At 40.5% G+C, this 25174-nt stretch overlaps 1 protein-coding gene across 1 annotated transcript in view; it reads right to left on the reverse strand.

Moving 5' to 3' along the window:
- GUCY1A2 (guanylate cyclase 1 soluble subunit alpha 2) overlaps nt 1–20298 on the reverse strand; it is a 188899-nt gene extending 168601 nt beyond the window's left edge. Inside the window, exon 1 of the mRNA XM_007430538.3 lies at nt 19565–20298. Within this exon, the coding sequence (XP_007430600.2) occupies nt 19565–19867 (303 nt within the window). The 5' untranslated portion in view covers nt 19868–20298. The remainder of the gene's footprint in view (nt 1–19564) is intronic.
- Between the last annotated feature and the right edge of the window lie 4876 nt (nt 20299–25174).

Genomic DNA, 25174 nt, shown 5'->3' on the forward strand with positions numbered 1-25174 from the left:
CTGATATTATTGCTTAATCTAATGTATATTTTTCCAATTACATATTTTCTTTCCTCCCCTCGCACATCTGCTGTGTCTCCTCCAGAGAAATGGAAAGAAAGATGCCCAGAAGTAGCAAGCTGTTTTTGTTCCACAAACACATCAATATTTCAAGGCTCTTCCTGATATTTTAGTCCTCCATTAAATCAGCAGTGATTCCTTTAGCGCCAGCACCACTAAATACAAAAAGCTGCAAAAGGAAGACATGATGTGTACAGAATAGTATGTTAGTCACTTGGGGCCAAGCTTATACATCTCACCACACTTATGCTCCCAACTGGTCTCTCAAGGCTACTTTCAGTAAAGTCCCAGAAAATTTCACCAACTGAAATTTGCTTCCGCATTATTTTCAGTGAGATTATCCTGGTTCTTCCATTATTTTACCAGGGTGGAAAGTTGTCCTGTTTTTACCAGTTCAATCAGCACCTTCCCATATTTCAGTTCACAAGTAGGCAACATGGTGACAGTGGAAATCAACTCAACAATACCCTGCCAGTTTCCCTCTCCCACCTGAATTGTTTTTTCAAAGATTATTTTGTTTAAAACGTAAATGAAATGAGATCTAGTGTGATGAAAAGTGTATCGACCATTGTCTTCATTTATAAAACTGTTTTGGGGCCCCTGCATCAACCACCTCAAAAATAAAAACAGAGGGTGAGTGGAGCTCAGTCTTGTCTTTGTAGGCATCACCAACCTGCCTGAAAAAAAAAAAAAAAACAGTGGGATAAAATTGAGCATCCGGGGAAGGAGTAGAGAGGGTTGCAAGTAAGGACCTTGCCTCTGGCAGCAATGGTGGCCATTTGGTGTGAATGTCCACACCATCCTCTCATAATTCCAGATATGCCCATCTTCCCAGAAAGGATGCCTACCCTTGCTTCCATTAAATCCTAATACTATTAGAAGAGAACTCCTATCATAGATAGAGTCTATCCAGATCAGAAGTAGAGGCAATGAGGAAGGGTGTGCAGAGTGATGGAGACTCCAGCACTCTTTGCTTATAGGTGCATATGCTCAAAAACCTGCATCCAGAAAGGAATTCTAAAGAAATTCTAAAACATCCTGAGAATGAAACAGAAATGGAAGCCCCTTTCATAACAAAAGAAAATGTGTAGGAACCTAGAGGACAAATTTCTGCATGCAACACTTGATGTGGCTCTTAGAGGATAACCTTTATCTGTGTAAAAGATAAAAGACTCCCTCGAGTCAAGCTTGATTCCTGCTGATTTCATAAATAAGTCCATGTAATTTTCTTGGCAACAGAATAAAATGGTTTGCCGCTGCCTCCTTGTGACTTTTTAAACTTCCCAGTCCAGTCTGTAGCTATAAAATTTTCCTGGTGGTCTCTATCCAATTTCTAACCAGCTCCAACCCTGTTTAGCTTTTCTTCTGAGGTCAACTAAGTATGGCTAGATCTCCTTGTAAGACAGAAGCTCCCAGATAATGTCATAGGACACAAATTGGAGGCCATCTCAATAGTCTTTGACAAGTGGGATAATCTGGCAACAAAAGCAAGTTATTTTTTCATGCCAATAGAATACAACCCTTTGTTTTCTCCCTAATAGTAAATAACCACCTTTATTTCTTTAGCAAAATTGTATAGTGTTGGTGCTTGAGGCACTATCGCAATGAAGCAAACCTACCCTCTCTTCCAGCAACAGATGACCTGGCCTCCAACATCAGAGGCTTCCTAATGAGGGACTGCAGAGACATATGGAGCCTCCTTCCATCACAATTGCTGAAAATTATAGCTTTGGAGAAACAAACCCACAAAACCTGTAGTATAAATCCTGTAGTATAAATCCTAGAACAGACATAATATTGCTTTATAAAAAAGAAGAAAAAAATCCAAACTCTGTCTACCTGCATGACACAACCCCACCATTTTGCATTATCACTCTACTCCCAAAAAGTTAATCCTCAACCCCTATAGATTTGAATGTGGGGTGAAAAGAAAGGGCATGAGTCCCTAATCAGAAGGCATGTCAGCCCATTTCTTCTAAACAATATACACATTTAGAAGGAAACTAGAAGAAGAAAAACAACTCCTTGACTGGGAGAGGCAAGCATTGCTCCCTTCCTTCTTGGTGCCTGGAGACCGTATCTGTTTTGAGTAAACAAGAAATATACCCAGTTTCAAAAAAGCAAACTTAGAATAATAGAATCATGGGGTTGGAAGGGACTTGGAGGTCTTCTAGTCCAACCCGCTGCCCAAGGCAGGAATCTTCATACTATCTTAGACAAATGTTGCCCAATCTTTTCTTGAAAACCTCCAGCAATGGAGCACCCATAACTCCAGGAGTCAAGCTGTTCCACTGCTTAATAGTTCTCACTGTCAGGAAATTCCTCCTTATTTCCAGGTCAGATCTCCCTCTGAGAAACTTCCACCCATTGCTTCTTGTCCTACCCTCAGGACAACACCCTCTTCCCTGTGGCAGCCCTTCAAGTACTGGAAGACTGCTATCATGTCTCCCCTCAGTCTTCTTTGTTAAGCTGAACGTACCTAGTTCCTTTAGCTGTTCTTCTTAGCATTTAGCCTCCAGACCCCTTATTATCTTTGTGGCTCTTCTCTGCACTCTTTCTAGGGCCTCGGCATCTTTTTTGTATTGTGGCCAGAACTGGACACAGTATTCCAAATGTGGCCTCACCAGTGCAGTGTAGAGCGGTACTATCACTTAGATCAGTCCTTTCTGCCTTTCCAAGTGTCCACCATCACCAGAGTAACAGACTGTTTCCTGACACTGAATAATCTGTCTGTCACAGTATTCCTCCAGTATGCTGAAAAAGTGCCTCCATTCAACAGGCTGAAGGCTGATAGTTCTCCAAAGATGGACTGCTATGGTTTTTTTGCTTTTATTTTTTCCTTGCAGCCCTGAGAAAGTCATCCGTATTTAGATTTCCTCCACCATCACCACCATACCCTATGTATGTTAAATATTGTACATTATATTGATTTGCATTTTTGAGCTCCACAGTCTGCAAAACATGTGGCCTAAAATGAGCACAACTCTATAGAAACAAAGATTGACATATAACAACTCATCTTACTTGAATTCTGGGCAATGTGGCTTTAAAAAACAACGCATTTTTCAAACTGGCAACAGTGATCCCTATATGATTTCAGAAATGCAGAGGCAAGTATGAAATTGCTTTTAATTAGTGTACTTTAATAGGCAACCCTTCAGCACCATTGTAAATCTTAAGCACTGATTGTCATCTTTCTCCAGGGCTGCCAATAACTATGGAAAGGAAGGCAATGGTGCCAAGCCAATGCAATGAAAATATTGATCAATCACAATTATCTTCGCCACAAGAGGAGTAAAAGCATACAATCCATATGATTCCTGATATCATTCCTAAGCCGAGTCCACAATTAGTAGGAGCGGACGTTAGCCACTCACCTGCATTTTGATGGACAGCTTAGCTACACTTGGAAAATAAAGGGAGAAAATAGATTTAAGCCTTTTTAAAGCATTTTTAAATTCTGCATCAAGCAATTACGTCTGCTCTCAGCAGGAGCCAAATTTACCGTCTCAGGAAAACCTTTAGAAAGAATCCAATGTGCTCTCACAAAAGAAATTAACAAAAGCTCCATCCAAATGAGGCCACACACAAGGAAACCTTCCCGTTTGGAGAGGCAGGTGTTTAAATCCAAAGGACTTGATGGGGCAGAAATTCTCTTCAGATGCAGCTAAAAGAAAGGACAGTTTTGTGGCAACACAACACACTGATTCATACTGTGAAGAAAGGGATGGATAAAGAACACCAGGTTCATCCCTAGAATTTAAACCACCACTAAACTGCCTTTCATCTTGAAACCTAGGGTCAGTTTGACCAGCTGCCAGGTTCTGCACCATCACAATGAAAGATTTAAAAGCAATGTTCAGTTAAACCACACAAAATAGAAACAATTCTCCTTAAGCATTGGCTGTGTTTTACCTGCTTTCCACCACTGTAATTCCTTTAATCTACCTTTTCGATTCTCTGCATTTTCAGATTCCCAGAGATCTTTGCAATTATATAAAGCAGAAGGCCATGATGGGCAGAAGTGAGAGTTCTTGATTTCTATATTTCTATAGGATATTTAAGATACGCCACTCAGAATCACCTTTGGTGAGATGGGTGGCCATATAAATTTGACTAATAAATAAATAAAAATAAATAAAAAATAAATATGCCTCTTGGAACAATCCACATCTTTTGTCTGTTTGGTTAACACAGACTTCCCTAACTTGCTGCCTTCCCAATTCATTGGTCTTTAGTTCCCATAATGCACGTCTATGATTGATAAGCATTACGAAATTGGAGCGTAAGACATCTAGGAGGCACCAGGTTAGGTCTGACCACACTGCCTGAGATTATAGGAATTTAAGTAAAATAAACTGGAGAGACCAGGCTGAAAAAAAGTTAAGCTTACATATCCTTCTTCATTTCTGTCAACTTTTGTTTAGGAATGGGAGACCCCAGGCCTAGCACAGAATTACAAATGTGATCCGCCAAGCAGTCAGATATTCACCCAAGCCCCTGCAATAAATTTCCCTCTAAGAGTTCCAACCCCCAATCTGCAGCTTTCACAAAAAGTCAAGGACAAGCCACAGATAGAATAGCAAAGTTTATTGCAGATGCAGTTGGCCCCAGTAATGGTGAAAATCAGTGCCTACAAGGTCAAAAGATCTAGCACTTTATATAGATATGTCTCAATGTTGTGCTTCTCTCTCCTGCCTTTATGTCACAAAGAGTGATAGCCACTCTTTCCTCAGGCTTTTCTGTTATGACCACCTGCAAATTGTTTTCAAAATGGCCTTCTCTCTTCCCACCTTGCCAGTTTCATCCTGGACACAGGTAAAACAAAGCCTTCTAGCCACATAAATTAGCCTTGGACATTTTCTTGCCTGACCTGAGACTGGGAAAAACATGTGGGTGTGTTTGATGCACCAAATTACATGACCATTAGGCTAAAGTGAACTTGGATTCCTAAAATGTACCAAGAACGGTCCTTCCTTCTTTTCCCAGCTGGAACTTTAGGGACTTCCAGGTGAGCATTTAAGGCACCCCAGCTGTTGAAGAACTGAAGATCCTAGCAATGCCATCCAGAAAAGTTACTTTTTGCTGCCATCACTGGAGTTAAGAGAGAAGAAATTTTAAAAGGAGCAAAAGCAAACTGGTCTTTGGTTTTACTATTTGCTATGCTGGCTTGAGCTGATTGAAGTAGAAATGTGGAATGTTCTAAGAATTCAATTCCCATCAGCCCAGCTATGCTAATGTAGCTGTAATCCAGGAAACAGAGTCCTCAAGAATGACAGGAATTCTACTTTATTGATTTAGGCTATAAGTGACATCATCTGAAACTTCCTTCCCTTATAATGCAGAGAATTTCCCCTTCCTTCTCTCTCATAATGCAGGGAATTAAGGTGGAGCCAATTGGAGTTTCTTTCTAAAGTTTTCTCCATTTCCCAGGCTTAAAACATGTTTTTGTAACTGTCACCCCACAGTTTCTCCAATGTCATATCTGTGGCTATCCACACCAAGAGATCTGGAGAACATAGTTTGTCTCTATCTGGACTTCAGATTCTAGAGAACCATGCATTCTCACGATGCAGGAAGGAACCCTTCTGCTGAAATAAAATAGGCCAGGTCTGAATGAAAGACTGCAAGAGAAATTCCATGCAGATCCGCTTGAATTCCATAATGGAAACAAGACAGGATCTAAATATTAAAATATAGCTAATCAAAACAAGTTTTCACAGCAGCTGGTTATCGCGCTGAACAGACAAGTTGGTTCTAAAACAGCAAAGCATTCTACCAAATGATTGCCCAATATTAATATGTACTGTATATATAATATACAGGCAGTATGCTTTATGTGAATTTGGATTATGTAAATTCACTATTATGAATCTGATCATTTTCAACTAAACATTCACTTTATGCAGAAAAAATAGCTATCATGAGATTGCTGCCAACGTAGTCAATTTGCACCCAAGGTCTGGAAACATGTTAAAAATTTCTTTAAAACTTAAAAAACTTGGACATTTTCCTGCCAAAACACCTTTCTGTCCTCATCCAGGCATTTACATTATGATGCAACATAGAGAACCCTATAAGTGGATGGAGCATGATTTTCCTTATATTTTTATTAAGACTATAACAAAATTTAGAACTAAAAAAAACAACAACAGAACCCATCAGGGATAGGAGCGCAATATAGTAATGGTTAGAATGTTGCTTCCCACCCAGGGAAATGCTGGTTGAAAACTGCATTAAGCCATAATGCCTGTTGCATGATCTTCTTAACCTGGCAACTGAATTTATCCATTTTTTGGATTTACATGAGGCATAAGCTGAGTCTGCACAATATTGTAAGCCACACAATACTGTAACAATATCATGGAGACCTCACCAAGCTTAGTCAGGTGTGCTAATGCTCCACTAGGTTTTTCACCATCTGGCTATTAATGTTATATTAAGGTCTGGCAGAGAAAGTATGCTGCAGGTCCCGCCTTCCAGGGAATTCCATTTGGCGGATCCCAGGAGGCGGGCCTTCTCTGCCGTGGTGCCTGCCTTGTAGAATCTTCTCCCCCCGGAAGATTAGCCCCGTCCCTCTTTTTTTATTATCGAAAAGGGGAAAAAAACATAGAATGTGCTTTAAAAAACAGTGAAAGAAATACCAAAAAAAAATGTTAATATGTCAAGCCCCATCCCACTTAACATTCTGCAAGTCCCTCAAGACCTGGCTGTGTGACTGGGCCTGGGACTCCCAGGGGACCAGGGAGATATTGCGATGGCTCCCTTACTACAGTTAATATCATCCTCTCCTATTTTGTGTGTTTTTTATTGTTTTTATAGTTTTAATTATTGTTTTTAATATGTATTTATGGGTTTTTAACTGAGTGTTCTACATCGCCCAGAGTCATAAGATAGGCAGCTATATAAATATGATCAATCAATCAATCAATCAATCAATGCTGAGTTAACAAATTTCTCTTCCACCCTGACTTACTTCTTAGAAAAGTTGTGAAGGTAAAAAGGAGAGGGGAGAACTCTGAACGTTGTCTTGAGGTCTTGAAAGGCAAGGCAGCATATAGATGCAATACCTTTTTTAAAAGAAAATCAGTATGATCACAACTCCAAACACAACGTCTCAGCCCTAAAAGCAATTTTTGTGGAACAGAGGTTTTGACTTAATGAATGAAATCATTCTGAAAGGACTTGTTGTGGCTTGAACAAGCCTTTGATGTAGGCTTGTTCAAGCTACTACAAGCCTTTGACGTAGGCTTGTTCAAGCTACTACAAGTCCTACATCAGAGGCTTGCTGTTGATATCGCAAATAGAGATAAACATAACATGCTGAATGAATCATACTGGACAAATCTGGCAGGTTTAGTATGTTGATCTGTTCACATTTAGGGCTAGGTCCTAAATGCTGTAGTTAAAATTTTAAAAAATCAGGCCAGTAATTTGTTCCCACTATGAGCTCCATATTAAAAATTATTTACCCAGCCCCACTGATGCCGAACACTGGGCTCCACCCCTTGAACTCCACCCTACTCCAGGCATCAGGTTTCTTTTTTATTTCAAGAATTTGCCTATTTATGGGGTGTCTGTATAGATTTAAAACAGTGAACTGTCATTATGATTTATGCTGGAATCAAACATTTAATTAAATTTAGCTAATATAACCAAAGGGACAAAGATAAAATTAGAGAAATGAGTTGTTGGGAGGGAAACAATTTCCTGACAGCTAGCTAAACTCACAGGAAGATAAATATATTGTGACATGTGCAGTTCAGATCATATGATGTTTACTGCAAAACTAAATAGGCTCAGCTCACTATTTTCTCTCCCAGTAACCATAAACATTTTCCGCTTTCTATGTGATGTGAACCACAGAAATGGGTGCAGAAGTGACCAGTCATCATGAATAACGCAAGACTCAGTTATTTAATTAGATGTTAATGCAAGCTGATCAAACTTTAGCTTCAGTTCAAACAGCTGAGGTTTCTTTTTTTAACTCAAAATTTATTTTGCACACAAAAGAAAAATCTTTAAAAGTGACTCTTATAATGAATTAGTAGAGACTGATGACTTCATTTATTTCCACTCTGTTTTAGTTTCATAGATATTCAAGCAGAAATCTATTCTCTTTCATGCTCACATCAATCTGCCAAAATAAAAACTCCTGCAATAAATACACACACTCACACATACTTAAAAATACTCAGTACTTCCCAGAATGTTTTATTCCCAAGTTTGCCCAACGTACAGATTTCTATATACAACTTTTCTCTAAAATCTGCATATTTGTATGCAATTGAGTCACCATGTACATGGAGTCGCCATGTACATGGAGAAATGTACGTGGCGAATCACGTACTACTGCAAATCACGTATCTGATCACATTAAGTCACAGCATTTAGAAATGTGGATGAAACAAAACTGTACCTCATCCCTATGGTTTAGCAATACTTACATAATACAGAATAAGTTCATTTTGGTTGTGCAAAAATCACTTTGCCATTTTTTATTGTGGTTTTAATGTTAAATTGCATTTTGATTATTGTTTCTATTTTATATTCAAATTACGTGTTTCTCTTACAGATTTTGTTGATATTCAAATTATGTGTTGCAAGAGATCTCAAGATATATATAATATAAGTTTATAGTACAAACCTATTCGTGCCTCTTCAGAATTGAGATACACAAGACGAGAAGATGCTGTTGCTACATTTATTTTGAACATAAATGTTTTACTCCAAATATCCCTAAAGAGCATCAAAAATGTCCATGCAGTGCAATTTTTAAAAAATGATCAATCAGTTTTTTACTATTGGGGATGAATTCTTCCAACCCATTTTGGGCTTGTAATCATAAAGGTATATTTGCCCTTGGAATCCATTTTTCACTGCCAATTAATACTCATCTTTGCAGAATTCTCTGCTTAACCATGTGATTTACAGGTTTCCGCAAATGCTGACAATATCAAATTTCACTGCTCAAAAGTAATACAATGTGAAATATGTCTTCTAATTTCCAGTAAGCTCCCTTCCCTCCATTGTGAAAGAGATACCTGTTTTTCTTCATCAATCACTCAGTAATTTAGAATTACTTTAGGGGGGATTTTTGCAACTATGTGATTGTTGTTGCTTTTTCTTATACACCTCTTTATCCCTCTGCAAGCACTCTTGACTGTCCCAACCTTCTGATTTTTTTTTTTAAAAAAGCCCTGGGGAATAGTTCCCTCATAATGTCTTTGCTTGGGATTTAATGAAAGTGTTGGAAATCAGGGCACTCTGAGCCTTTATTAGTATACCGTATGTATTTTCAAATTGATGGGGTGTAGGCAACAGAATATTGGCTGCAATGAAGCCAGAGATTCTAGTTGCCATTGAATAGCATAAATATGTTTGGAATAAAATTGAGATTTTATGATGTTGGTAGGCAAATGTACCAAAACCAATCAGTATTGTCTTTATTATTACATGGGAATATTGCATGTGGAGGAAGAGCTCAGGATGGTAACCTAGTCTATACTTTTTCTATCTTACTATGTGAAATTATATGAAATTATTATGTGAAGGCCTCAAATGACTAAAGACTTGGTGCAAAGGCCCTCTTAACCCCCAAGTGCTATCTGCTCTTTGAGCAGGAGCTGTGACTCCAAGAAGACTCCCAGATTGCACACCAGTCTCAAACGCAGAGGTGCTCCCCCATCCAAGACTAGATATGGAAAGTCTTCAGGACCAAAAGCCCCAAATCACCACAGCCACTTGGTCTTGTCAGGACTGAGCCTGAGTCTGTTCTTCCCCATCCAGCCTTGCACAGCTTTGAGACACCAGGATAGAACATCATCAGCATCACTTGGACAGTCCAAGGTTCAATATACAATTGGGAATCATCAGCATACTGATAATACCAAATCCCAAACTGACATGTAGATGTTAAGCAGGAAGGGTGATATCATCAAGCCCTGAGGTACACCAGAAGTGAAGAGCCACAGGCTTGACCTCTCCCTCCCTGTCAACACTGATACCAACTGCAGAAAAAGAAGGAGAACCACTGTGCCACCAGCTGCCAGTCTTCGTAACCGGTCCAGAAGGATACCACAATCAACAATATCAAAAGTTGCTGAGAGATCAAGGAGCACCAGGACAGACACACCACTCACATCCTAGCTCCACCAAAGGTCATTAACAAGTGTGATTAATGTTGTCCCTGTACTCTACCTTGGTTTGGATCCCAACTGAAACAGATCCAGATAATCCATTTCCTCCAAGATCTTTTGATGCTGCTGCCCAACCATCTTCTCAACAACTTTCCCTAAAAAAGAAGGCTGGATACTGGACAAAAATTGTCCAGGATTATTGGGTTCAACAACAGCCCTTGAGGAGTGGGGGGCACATGGCCACCTCTTTTAAGGCTGGAAGAACCACGCTTTCCCTTGTGGAAGATAAGGGAAAGGAATGAATATAAATCTAAAAACTTCACTATTTGAACACTTAATATGTAAGACTGAAAAAATTAGTGAATGATAGAAGGATGATGGGAGGTTCTAAATGTGGAACAGACCATTGTTTGGAAGTATCAAGAACAGATCTTGGAAAAAATGGACATGGAAGAAAAGGAAATAAATGAAATAAATGAAATGTACTATGACTATGAAAAAAATGACTTGGAAAATAGATTAATCTCCCTAAAAATGAATAGAGTGTGGATGTATGAAAATGAGATGTAGAGATGGAACGGAATGAAAATAATTATGTTACAAAGTGCCATTTAAGTATGTGGGAAGTACGGAAAAGGATGCTTGGTAAAATGATGAAATGAAAGAGGCTGTGAATGAGAAGAATTTAATACAAGGAAAGGTTTGCTGCAAAAAGAGATGAGAGAAAGGTATTGCATAGTGTGTATAGACACAGTTGCAAACAGTGTAGTCAAAGACAGCATGGAATAGTTCAGATTAAAAGAGGCAGAGAAAATGGGGCTTAATTTTCATGGAAATTAAAAGAAATGTTTGGAAGTGAGTAATTCGGGCTAAACTAGGAAATTCTAGCTGAGTTAATGGAATTAAAATAAAAAAGGGATGAAATGATTTGGGATGACATGGAAATGAGGAAATGCTGGAAGAGATATGTCAATAGTGGTATGTCAAAGAGTATGATTGAACCAAATGTTACAAATGTTGATGTCCAAGAAAAAAATCAATGAAAAAAAGTCATAAATGCTCTGAGCATGTTGAAAATGATAAAACTGCCAGCATAGACAGTGGTAACAGGAGAAATATTAAAATACAGAAGTGGTTTCCTTATGGAGTGGCTGTGTGACTTGTTTAACGTATGTGTGAAGATGGTATCTTTGCCAGAGGATTAGAAAAACGACATTATTTTTCCTTATACTGTAGAAAGGGAAAGCTAGTAAGAGTGATTGCAAAAACTACAAGGGGAATCAGTTTTTTAAATGTGCCCAGGAAGGTGTTTGGCAGGTTCTGATCAAAGAGGTACAAAAGGTGACAATCAGCAAAATTGAGATAGTGCAGTATAGCTTTAATCTGGACTGAGGGTGTGCAAATAAAATACCTGAAAAACACATGAACTTGACAAAATAAACACTATTTTATTTTTGTTCACTTCCAGAACTATATAATAAAGTGCATAGCCTTGAATTATTGAATGTTTTACATGAATATGGAGTTGAAAGATGGTAAAACTGTCAGGAGTGGCTTAAGATGAAAGCAAAGCATGTGTGAGAATAAATGGAATGCTTAAGTAATAGTTGAACACTGAGCAGAGAGCAAATGCAAGGAGGTGTATTGCCCCCTTGGTATAGTATTTATGTATAAATACATAAGAAATACTTGTAATCTTGTTATAAGCACATAGGTTGGAGATGTGTATGTACCTTTGTATGTAGACAATACTACATTTTTGGCTAAGAAGCTGAGCAATCTGCAGTATGATGCAATGAGTAATATAGATCAGTATTAAAGTGTGGTTGGATTGACAGAGAAAATGGACTGGATGATTGCAGGTGATTTACAAATGGGGGGAAACTAGAGCAAAAGTAGATGAATTTGTGATAGAACGTTTATTAGAGAAGGGGAAACAGATGCAGATATTTTCATACAGGGAAACGCTGGTAGGAGGATAACCGGTAGGTAGTCTGTCACAAGGAATAAATGAATGTAGATTGAATACAAAAGTGTGTGGCCAATACAAAACAAGTACACTGAGGTGGTTAGGTCACAGAGGGAGAATGAATGAGAAATGCATCACAAAACAAATATGTGAAGGAAGAATGACTGAGTTGAGATGAAAAGAAAGACCTAGAAAGTCATGGTTGGATGCAGTTGATAAGATCCTATAAAAGAGTGAAAAGTTTAAAGAACAAAAGGCAACATGGAAATTTGCAGAACAATAGACAATCAGTAGAAGCATGTTCTCTTCGCCAGGATAGAAATGTACAGTGAATGGATTTACAATATTTAAATATAAACGTAAACAACATTTAGCTATGTCTATTTCTCTGTTATCAGAAAAGTTGGCTCACTATTTCTTTTTACCCTTTCCATAACATTCCTTACCCCAAAACTGAATAAAATGAGAACATGTAGAACATGAGAACAGCCAGGAGGATGCAAATAATTGCATCGGATATCGCATAACCAAACCAAGATAGTCCATATGAGACCTTAAATCAGCCACAAGAACCCTGTGTTCCACTCATGAGAACTTCTCCTGTGAAAAGGATTTCTAAAGCTCTGTCTTTTCCATCAAATTAAAGGAGAATGACAGATGGAAAAACCTAAAGAATTTAAATTCAGCCAGGATGAATGAGTCTATTCCTTGAGCACTGATCCCCAGTTTGGAACACACCATGCATCTCTTGATCTTTCATGACTTGCTTTGCAACTGAAAGCAGGAATCAACTTCTTTGAAAATGTTCCTGTTTGGAATGATGCGTAAGTCTAACTGAGAAGTCCAACAGCAAATTGACACATAATGTTGCACTGCTAAAATGTGACTCAGACCATCAGAACCCAGTGCGACAAATCTTGTCTTAAAAGACCACTGTAGAGATTCATTTTCAGCTTCAACACAACTGAATGTAGCCTATATACATTCCAGACATGAATAATTTAAATCCAGACTAAAACCAATCATTGTTTTCTGGGAGCAAATTTAAAACTGTTGCTCACATATAAGATAATGAGAGGTGGAATGTAGGGAAGGTGGTCAGATAAGAGCAAAACCTGGACATATTAATTTGTGTTTATTTATGTTTTTATTTGTGTTCATCCTTAACCTCAGATACTGGCAATAGATACAATTGGAATTATCATATCTGAGCTGCAAAGGAAATCATTAACTCTTCATTGCCATCTAACAGTAATCTAGATTTTTCCAACCTAAATACAATAGCCTTACGCACAATGAGAAGTGTAAACAGAAGTTACTTCCTGCCCTGCAACTCACATAACCTACTGCTGTTCATGCTGCTGCTGCTGGCCAGTTGGGACAGCCTCCTAGAAACTGGGATATTCCACATCAAATGTGCACACTTATACTATTGGATCTCACCACTGTTGAGCAATGTGGTGCTTGCACAGATCATAACACCAATACATTATCCCATTATGTGACTATACCAGGCAAATATCCAGGGTTGTTTTTAAGGCTCTGGGAGACCCAAGGACAGAATGTTGGAGCTGTCCACCTGTTTTTCTTATCGCATCCTAGTATGATTTTTTTCTACTGGTGTCCTGACCACTGAAGTTACTGAGGTATGGGAAACCCAAAATACTGAAAATTTGGGGATCATATGTTAAGCAGTTTTGCTGCTCTGAATGAAATGTGTCTCTCTGATCACTTCAAATATTGAAAAATACTTTGGATGTATCCCCTTCATTTGTGGGTCCAGGACAATTCTCCCATGGTTCCACTCTCTAGAATTGGCCATCAAATAATCTAACCCCCAAGCTTTCCAGAGCCAGAAAATATCTATTTGCCGTTAGTATATTGCTTTGAGGCAGCTTTGAACTCAGTCCTAACCACAAGTACTCAAAAGTAAATCCTATTGTGTTCAGTGGAATTCATAGTACGTATGCTGTCTTCTTTATTTAAAAGATTTTCCTTTTAGAAACAGAATTAGTTGAGATTCTGTTTTTGCTTATCTGGGAATAACTTACATTAAATACACTGGAGCTTATATTAAATCAACATATTTAAGAGGCAGTTCAAACTTCAACTGTCTTCTTCAACCAATATTGAACTTCCAAAGCTGTTAAACGTAATCCTCAGTACCTTCATTGACAAGTTATTTCCACTGAGTTGAGCTTGTAGACCCAAAGGGGAAGTTCCAGTGCATAGCATAAATCAGCCAGGATGTTGCACTTACCTGTGACAACAAAACTTACATACTGACTGAACAATTCAGTTACTAACTAGGAAGCGCTCAGTTCAAATCACACCTCGGTTACAACTTGTTGACTCAGTTTCCACATAGCACCAAGCCATGAACAATCTCATGTTGAACTTTCCTTTTCTTATTTCTCCATCATTTCACATAGACCAAAATTATCACCTTCTCTTTGCCACAAACCATAATTTGCCAAAATATACAACCTAGGCTAATGCTTGTACTCTAAAGTGGATCACAACCTGTACCTTTATCCTTTATATTTTAATGCTGGAAGGCAAACAATATTAATAATGGCTTACTTTATGCATTCACAACTAGATTAAGCATATAAAACAGTTTTAAGATTTGAAAGCACTAAAAAAATACCATTATTATTAAAAAGTGCCATTTTTATTAGGAAAGGAAGGGAAGGAAAAACTGTACCAAAAAAATCCTTCTAGTGACAGAGAGTTGCAATATTTAATCCTTTACAGTAGTGACTTGTAAAGAGAGGCTATAAAAGTCTGTGGCTTCAGCCTCTATGTGAAAAATTAATTTATAATCTGAGAAGTAGGACAAGAAAAAGACTAAGAGACCACAACTATTAATGGAATGCTCTTTCCGCTTAATCTGTGTTTGTTTTGTCAGATTACCAGTAAAATATAAATATTCCCCAGAATCTGAAAATCTACACCTACCTCTAAAATCATCTTCATTACGGTTAGCTTAACCAAAAGTGTGAAAATATAATTGCTAAATTTGGAAGTGCTAGAGAGCTTGAAATAATACAATAATTTTTATCAGATCTCTTTAAACATGCTGCTCAAGAATGACTAAAATTATGCCATTGCTTTATTAAGCAATTTGATTATTTTTCAAAGATATGACAAAGGTTGGCTGGGTTGTCTTCAGCTAATGTTACAGCATCAGCTGTGGGTCTGCCTATGCAGAAAGAGCAAAAAAACAAAAAACAAAACCCCAACAATGAAAGGAAAAACAAATTAATGAAATTCTATTTATACTGAACTATCCAGTAGGCATATAAAGAGAATAATCTATCTCTTCAGCCCATTGGTAATTCTCCTTATCTTTCCTGATATACCCTATTGAATATCAACTTGTCATCGTAAATAGAAAGAAAATGTCAAAAGCAAAACTGAACCTTTCCTTTGATAGGCTAACAATGCAACCAAGTTCAGATACAAATCTTTTCAAAATATCAGGAGGTTGGTTACAGTTGACAAATCACACACTGATTCCTATCACTTACAGGCAATAACCTGGGCCATAATAAATAGCCTGTTTTATACAGCAATCTCTATCCCCAGTCACTGAATGAACTACTCAGCTCCAGCAAAAATAGCATGCATGAATCCATTTTGCACCCACCTTTTCTGAAAAATACTTCTAATATCTAGCAGTTTGCTTTTTGCAAAACCACACTCCACATGGGACTATCCTAATTTCAAAATATGAAAATTCTTGGTGGCCTAGTTTTTTTTTAAGCTCATCTAAAAATATTTCATCAAAAGTCAGAATTAAAAATAAACTTCAGTGTAAATGCCATTATATTTGAAGGGAAGGGAGTAAAGGTAATCTAATTTCCTGTACTTCTGCCTGAAATCAGAAATTAGAATGAAGATACCAACTTGTTCCTGTTGGCTTCTGACCCATACAAGCATATATAATGGCTTCTGTCCACAGTTAAAAGTGAACATTTTTAAATCCTGAGGGATTTTACTACCTCCAAAATGAACTATTCTAAAACAGAATGAAACATAAATGCTCCCCTAAAAGTGAATACATAAAATCTGTTGGTCATGAAAAGAACATGCATTGTTCAGTAATGTGAAAACCCAATTCACTGCAGTGGAGAGTCATAGCTGCACTTCTGGACACAACTGATCAATATGTATGGAACATTGCACAGATTATTTTTTAAAAAACCTAATCCCTACTGAAATTGATTCGAAGGTTTCAGGGGTACCAATTTCACCTTTAACATATTGTACATTATTATAAGCTTCACAAAATAAAATGGAAGATGATGGAGGCACTATGGATTGCTACCAAAGATGACTATGTCCTCTAGTCTTTCTATGCAGTTAACTAAAAAGGTTTTTATTTTCAGTTGTCAGAGCATCAAAAGACTCTAAAAATATATACCATTGCTCTAATATAATTGGTTTCAGATGTCTATCAAATCAAGAAACTGCTGAGCATTACTCAACTAAAGGTGGATTTCTCGGAGACATACCATAAAAGGGAATGGCAGCTATGGGGTGGAAAGAAACATTAAATTGGGGCTAATCTGGTCCCTGCTCAGACGATACAGGCATCCAGCATAAAGCTAATCCCCATAGCTTTATCATTTGTTCTGCCTCTTTGCAATAGTGATAGAATGGCTTTTACTAAGAAGGCAATGGCATATCCCAGGGCTGAATTATATAACTGAAAACAGATTCTTGGAACTATGTATAGGTGCCATATTACTGTAACTATTTTATTTTTAGCTCTTATTTTAGTATTTATTAGGGAAAATGTTACAGAAAAGGGGTGCTAACCCTTCCCCAATTCCCTTCTCAAACTGCCCTCCCCCAACCCAACTGCTTTTATTCTACAAGGATGGATAGATACATACATACATATCCACACGCGTGCACACACACAAAGAGCAACATGGGCCTGTCACAACCCACCTACAAGGAGATATCTAAAGCCTTGGGGTAACCCCAAAGTTTACAGAGATACAAAGAGTATTTAGGAAAAAAGCAAGGAAGAACCCGAAAGCAACCCAATGAGGATTAAAGCATATTCAGCAGACTTAGAAAACCAGCTAACTTTTGGTAGAAGGGATTGAAAACAGGCAGAAGGAGGGAATTAAATAGATTATTCTGGGGGAAAAAAACTGACTGGCATTTTAGTCCAGCATTTTGTTGTAGCCAGCATTAATATATACATGATTCCAAATCATGATTCCTTCCAGTGTCCTAGCGAAGCGTTCCATGTTTTAGGGATCTAAAATCTGAACCTTCCTTCTTTCCTTCCTGAAAAGCTAATAAGATAATTTGCTGGGTTCTTCCTTTTTTGCATTCTAGATAATGCCTCACTTATGAACTTGATGGTTCTTTGCTATCTTGATGACGTTCCTAGCAGCATCTTCTAAAAGTCGTCATATTGGCTCTTTATAACATGTTCTTCCAGCCACAAGAATAACCAAAAGCTGGGCTAAGATGGTGGGAATCATCAGATACTGTTGAGCAAAATGACAAGAGTTGCAATGAACAAGTTTAATCTACAGCAATTAAAAGAGCAAAGTGTAGTTTCTTATGCATGGGACTCTTCTGAGGAGACTAATGAACATCACTAGAGAGCACAGGCTAAACTGATGGTGTTACATAAAGCAAAACAGTATGTATCCAAGCTGTACTTGACCATTTCTTCCCCTAGGAGAAACAAACAAGTTCAGAATTCAGAGCAGCTTGGCAGAAATAATATGGAATGGTCAAGAGACAGAAAGGGAAACAAATTCTTTTTCCATCTTTAGACTTTTTTAATGGTGAAAAAAAAAAAGGATAATCCCACTCAGGAGTAGAAGTCAGTGCATCCTAATGAGACTTCACAGCTGGAAAGGGTCAAGCAGACGTCGAGAACTTCCAAGATCTCTGTTGGAATGGGATGCATCAATAAATGAGAGGATCAGCAGCCAAGATTGGAAGGAAACCAGCAATGGGATAAAGAGTGAAGTTGGGCAGAGAAAATTCTTCACTTATCTTTGATGAGAAGTGTGTGAAGCAACAAGCGCCTAGATCAAAGAAGTGAAATAAACTTTGCAAAAAGAAAAAGAAGAGAAGGACTGTGTTGTATTGGAAGATGATTCATGGGAAATAAACATCTAAACCATGTTCCCACAGCATTCTTATAAGAACACTACAGCATGGCAAGGCAGTAAACAAAAATGGCTGAGTCAGATGATATGTGTCATGGCAGAACTGGAGAATGGTATGTTTGGCCCATCATTCACAGACCATTGGGAGAGTCTTACAAATAGCAAAAGAAAGCCAAGGAAAAGCTCTGATAGACTGGACCAAGAGGCCTATCTAGACAGGCACTCTGCTTCTCATTATCTAGATGCCTCTGGAAAGCTTGCAGGCAGTACCCTTTCTTTTTTCTTTCTTTTTTTTTTTGGCCATGAAACAGCAATACTCCTGTGCCACAAGTATTCAGTAGCAAACTCCGTCTGAACTTACAGGCTTTTTATTTCTTTCCCTTCTGTCTCTGTGGGTTTGTGGGGGAGATTTCTCAGGAGAATAACCCCACTAGGAAGGGAAGGGAGCAGCAGAAGGATCAAATGTTTGGGGATAAGTGCAGAAGCAGCGCTGCAATCCTCACCTTTCATGTCTTCTGGAGGGACTGACTGCTGCCAGTCAAAAGAGGTTGCATATTTATTTATTTATTCCCCCCCCCCCCATAAAGAACTGGGTGTGCAGTTAGAGGGAAACAAAGAAGATGCAAGGGGAAAAGATGGGGCTACAGAAGGGAATGTTCCATAAAAGAGGGCAAGAGGCTAAATGAGAAAGGAATCCTCTGAAATGAGTCTAAATTCTGAATGAAGCCACTTAGAAGGGCAAAATGTCCGGGAATTCCTGATGTTTCTGATCACTTTGATGGGAATCTGAGGAAAGAATAATGCCCGAGCGCCTGGAACCAGAGGAACTCCCCTCAACTAATTCAGGAGGGTCAGCAGCGGTGCAGGGGTGGCGAAAGGAGCGGGCCAGGCGACACCTGCGCGAGGGACAACCTGTGGCCGCGCTTTTGAAGCCCGGATCGTGGAAACAGTGGGCGACGGGGGGGGCGGGGTGCTAGCGGAATTTCGATGGCGGGTCGAGCGCTGCTCTTCCGCAGCGAGCCCAGATTACAGGATCCTTCCGGGGAAATGAAAAAGCCCCCTCAAGCCGCGTGCACCGCGTCCAGCGCCAACACAGCACGCGAGGTGGAGGTCCGCCGCCCCTTTCCTCCTGCCCCCCGGATCAGCCTCCTCTCCCTGGTGGGTGCTTATGCATCCCGCCAACCCGGCTCGCCTGCCTGGCTACCCGCACACGCGATCGCGGCGGCCCGAAACGGCGCATTTACCGTGGGGGCGGCGAGGCGGCTGATGCTCTCGCCCAGAGAGTCCAGGTTGACCCGTCTCCTGCGAGGAGCCCTCCGGGAGCCCGTGGGGGCCGGGCCAGGGGCACCCGCCGCCGCCGCCAAAGCCTCCAGCGGCGGGGGAGCGGTAGCGACGGGGGTGGTGGCCCCGGACTGGGCAGCGGGGCTCCGGCTGCCGTTCCAGAGAAGCCTGGCCACGGGGCACTCGCCCTCCTCCTCCGGGCTGGTCTCCAAGTAGTCCGAGCCAAGCGAGCTGAAGGATTCCGAGGAGATCTTTCGCCGGGACATGCTGGCGGCGGTGCTGGCGGCGGCGGCGAGGAAGCATCAGACGGAAAGGGGCTTCAGGGAGACGGCTGAGTGGCAGGGGAGTCCCGCAGGGCTGCGGAGCCGGCTGGGCAGCTCATGGTCCGGGACGCAGCGGAGCGCTTTCTTTTTCCCTCGCCTGGAGGCTCCACACGCGCTGCCTTCGCGCCACCGCCCGGCTGGGAGGATTTAAAGGCGACGCCTCCGTCCGCTGCCCTCCTTCTGCCCGGCGCTGGCTCCCTTCCTCTCCCTCCTCCGGCCCTGCTGCCGCCGCCGCCGCCGCCGCCGCCGCCGCCGCCGCCCGCCTCTCTGGGTCGGTTGCCCCGCCTCCCCGCGGGCATCACGTGCCCGCCGCGGGAAGGTGCGCCTCGCCTGTCGCCAAATTTAAAAGAGAAGCGTAGAGCCGCGGAGCGCCAGCCGCGCCGCTCGTCCGGCTCCCGAGGCCTAGCCTGGCAAGAACTGGGCTGCGCAGGGCGAAGCCGGTGTGCTGCTCTGCTCTCGGCTGCGGGGCAGCTCGATCTAGGGAACGTAACGGCGCTGCATCTGATTCGGCTCAGCTGCTCAAGATCAGCCCAAACCAACTAGGCATTGCCATCTGCTGTACTGTGATCAAGTGTGCTTTTATTCCATGCCCCCAGGCACAAAAAGAGTGGGGAGGGTACATGTAGGCACCAACTACTCTCTTGTAGAAGGTGTGTAAGGGATCCTCTCATGATCTTTCCTATCATGCTGGCTTTACCTGAAAGTAGGCATGAATCCAGGAAATAGACAGATATTTCAATGGATATTTATAATAGATAACAGATATTTCAAATAGCCTTTGAAATAGATGATGTACAGTATTTGTTTGATATTGTATATAGCACTTCCTCTGACTGCGTATCTGGCAATGGGGTTTTATATGGGAGAACCAGCACTTGATCTGTGCTCAGAAAAGATCTGGAAGCTAGTCGCTTTGGGATCATCGTGATCTAGTTTATAGAACATGCACCTTGCAAAATGCTAATCGGCACAAGTTGTGTTTGCATTGCACTTTACGCAGTGGTTGACACAAAGATGCTAATCCTAGAGCTGGAAGGCACCTTAGAGGCGATTTTCTCCACCTTGCCGCTCCAACTTGCCTCTGACAGATTACCTTCCAGCCCCTGTTTAAAAACTTTAAGAAAATGAATACTCATTATTTCATGTGGCAGCCTGTTCCACGGCCTGATGGATTGTAATGCTAGGAAGTTCCTGCTGATGTCCTCCTCTTTCTTATAATTTTAATCCACTTGTTATGGTCCTGCCCCCTAAGGCAACAGAGAATAAGTTTGCATCCTCTTCTGTACGATAATCCATATTGTCATACAGCAAACTCACGTTTACTCAACCATAATCTACTCAGCCCAAATTGCTTGAGTTCTAGAACACAATCACAAAGTAAACATACTGTCTGGATTTGCACAAAACTGAGTCCTAAATTGTCTGCTCTGACTGGGCTGAGATCTTTCCGTATCACCTGCTACCCAATCCTTCCTCTTCATGAGGGATGCAGTCCGCATCTGAATGATGTTCCTCCAAATCATTTCACATTGGGCACGCTTGATAGAGTCCCATCAAGTCACACAAGTAAGCTGTCACACTATGAAGGGGGAAAAAAATCCAACTTAGGCAATGGAGTTGGTTCGCACATGGTGTTAGAGGCTGCAGGACTTGAAGATATATACAATTATGCAAAGGGTCCATGGAACACAGAAATTGGACAAAAAAGACGGTTTATCTTTCTCTCATAGTCCTAGAATTTCTAGACATCCCATGAAAGAGACATGAATGATTTAGATAATATGGTGTCCCAAAATGGTCACAGTCTCAGATGGCTTTCAAAGGGGACAAAACAAAATTCATGGAAGTCCACTCTATCTATGGCTGCTAACATGACTGCTGTTTATGCATCCTTCAGATCAGAGAAAAAACCAGATGTTTCTGTCGTTCATCTCCAACAGCTATTATTCAGAGACAATACATCTCTGAATAATAGTTCTTGGATATGAACTACAGAAACATCTGGTTGGCCCCTTTGATACCAGATAGACCACATATCTGATCCAGGAAGGCTCTTGTATCCTTGGAATATCCACAAGGTATAGACCCAAAAGTCAAGATGGCAGCTATGACAGTGTGATCAAAAGCTCTGCCTACTTTTTGTGTACAATATGCTTCAATCACATCATTGCAGTCGCCATCTTGACATTTTGTACCATACCTTATGGACACCCCTGTCGGAATGTGTCTGATAATGCCCCAGACTAACCTAGAAGTATCTGTGTGTGATCTCTTCGTTCCTCAGAGGCAGCCTATTCGCCAACCTCTGCAACTACCTTCCAAAGAATGCCGATGGAATGGTTTTGGGGTTTAGCCACGTAGCTCATACAACGTGATAATCAAATAATCAATTTCACAGGAGGCCGCGTTGCTAATGGCTGCAGACATTTGCTTACTATTTATAGTGAAATAATGTCAGTTAATTAGCAGAGCAAGAATACTGCCATGACTAAGAGACTGAGGGTTGAACCGTAAATCTTCTAGTTCACTGCACGCCTTCTCCACAGGTCCACTAGATAGCTTTAAGCAAGCTGCAGCCTCTCTGCCTCAACCCTCTTCCTTTCATCCCCTGATCACATCTGCAAAGTGTAAATAGCCAGACTGACTTATTTTGCAGGATTACATATAAGGATTCCTGATATAGCACGTTGCAAGCACTAAACCAGTATGGACTGCCCAGACCCTGCTGGTCTTCTGGAAGGCCATGAAGACTTGACTGTTCCCCCAGGCAGTGGGTGCAGGATGTTTACGGAGCTCTGTTGTGGGTATGGATGTGTTTGTTAGCTATTACTGAGGGTTGTTTTAGGGGCCATCCTCAACCTGGATCTTTTTAATGGATTGTGAAATGGGCTCTGTTTTTATCATGTTTGCCACCCAGAATGTCTTTGGGAGATGGGCAACCATATAAATATGCCAAATATATAAAATAAATGTAAGCACTACCACAAGTGGGAATGGGGAGGGGGGAAAGAGAGCTATAGTGTACATTCACCTTCTAGTTACCTTTGTGTAATGTTCTGAGCAGCCATATTTCTCTTTGTAATATTCTAATTTCTTTTCTTTTCCTTTTCCAAATGCACTCAGTATTCCACAGCTGATGTGCAAGCACAGAATCCCTAGATTGTTTCACTTCTTAAGGGGGAGATCTCTCTTAAGTTTTGTTTGTTTGGTTGGTGCCTCTGGAAATCTCAGATATCCTCCTAAGACTAATGCTGATTCCTTCTCTGTTCCCACTGGATCCATTCTGACTCCAGTTCTGTTGGCACCTGGCCCCAGAATTTAATACATATGAGCAATGATTACAATCATCTTAACTGGGCATGTGCAAAGCAGAGGTGCTTTGCTTTGCACCACCAAAACAGTGCACTCTGCCTTGAGGAAAGAGCAAGAGCACTATGCTCTTCAATCAGAGCATAGACTAGGATGACCAACCTTCTTCTCTCCTCACCTCTAGAAAAGTGAATCAGCACGGCCACTTTGTGGCTTAAAAGCTTCTCTTCGTTAAGGTGCTTCATAGGAGTGCTTCCAACAAATCTTTCCCAAAGCTAAAGGCCTCCTCTGAAGCTTTGCACACCATAATAATAACTGATAAAGTGTCAGAAATGTTCAAAAATGCTCCCAGAGAATAAACAGGCCAGACTGTCTCTGCCACAGGCTTTCTCTCTAATTGTCATGATGTACAGAGGAAGAAGCAAAATGAGTGAAACAAGCTTATTAAAGCAACAAACTACAGCATTAATCCGTCCGGGGGGGGGGGTGGATTTCTTTAAAGAAGTACTGTATGTAGCTCATATTTTAACTGTAGAGCTACTCAGCCACTCTTTAACTAAACAATGCTGGACAGCTCCCTTTTTTTTTTTTTTTTTGGAAGCAAGAGGAACCTGTTTTTCTACTTTCTCCACTCCTATAGAAATCATTTCCTCTTAATATATAGTAACCTTGCAAGTTATTGCTACTTAAGTAAGGCGTCATTGTTAAATATCACTTAAAAATCTGAACTGTATCTTAAAAAAAAAACTTTAACAAAAAAACACCAAAACCAACCTCTCATTTACAATTAAAATATTTGTTGTAAGTGTCAGAGGAACAGAGGGCACCCAGGATATAGTATGTCTTCCTCAAGGATGAGTTACTATAGGAAAGGAGGCAGGGGAGATGAAAAGGGCCATAAACAGACAGTGTGGCAGAAATGCTACCTTCAACAACAGAAAAGCTGGGTTATGCTTTGAAGAAGGATGACACTTTTAAAAACAATGAAAGGCAAGCTTTCCAAAACTTCAAACCTTTTCTTTTTCCAACTTCGCCCACGCCTTCCTTTTCAAACTACTTGACAGTTCATAGAAGCTGTGCTAACAACATCACATATTCCATCAAAGCCCCCACAGCCTAAAAACGCCTTTGGCTAATATAATGTTTTAATTAGTGTTGCCAGAGGAAGATCGGGAAAGAGGTGGCGGGTGGAAAAGACGAAGCATTTTGTTTATGGCTGGAATAAAAATAAAGTCTGAAAGCATGGGATGCTCTGCATCATTTTAGGAAGATTCTGGGTTAAAAAAAGTACCTCAGCATGGGCAGAAAATATGGAGGGGGGTGGGAAATAATCTGCCCGTTTTTAAATGTTATTTTCCCAGGGGAGCTTACAGCAAAGTAAAATTGTACAACATTACAAAATAATTTAAATATGCAATTAAAACCTACAGCATTAAAATAATGAAAGCAGCTGCTGGAATGAAATGTTTCTAAACAGCAACTGCTATCAATCAAGGCATGGATTACGATGTCTGGGAGAATAAAAACATCTTGCCTACCACTGAAAAGACAACAAATTTGGCACCAGAGGGACCCCCCTGGGGACAGGAATTCCAGAAATGGTGAGCTACCTCCAACAAGGCCTGCTTCTGCCTTATGCTAACAGGGCACAAAGCCTTGGAACAGTCTTCCCATGATCTCTCTCTCATGTTGCATTTTCCCCCACTTATTTTTCCATGCTGGGACAGAAAATCACTACAGCCGACTCCCCAAGGCCTTACTGGCAAGGAATTCTGGGAGTTGAAGTTCTGGATATCTGGAGGGCTGCAGGTTCAGGAAAGCTGAACTGCTCCACTTGTCTCTAGTAGTCCCTGGACATCATACTGACAGACGAATCTCTCAGTTTGGCTTTCTCAGTCACTCGGCGGTTTCAGATTTCCAATTCTTCATATCTCATTAATG

This window comes from Python bivittatus, unplaced genomic scaffold (genome assembly GCF_059951505.1).
Source record: "Python bivittatus isolate LINGU-HERP-01145 unplaced genomic scaffold, Pbiv_v1 ctg000340_np1212, whole genome shotgun sequence".
Taxonomy (NCBI): Eukaryota; Metazoa; Chordata; class Lepidosauria; order Squamata; family Pythonidae; genus Python; species Python bivittatus.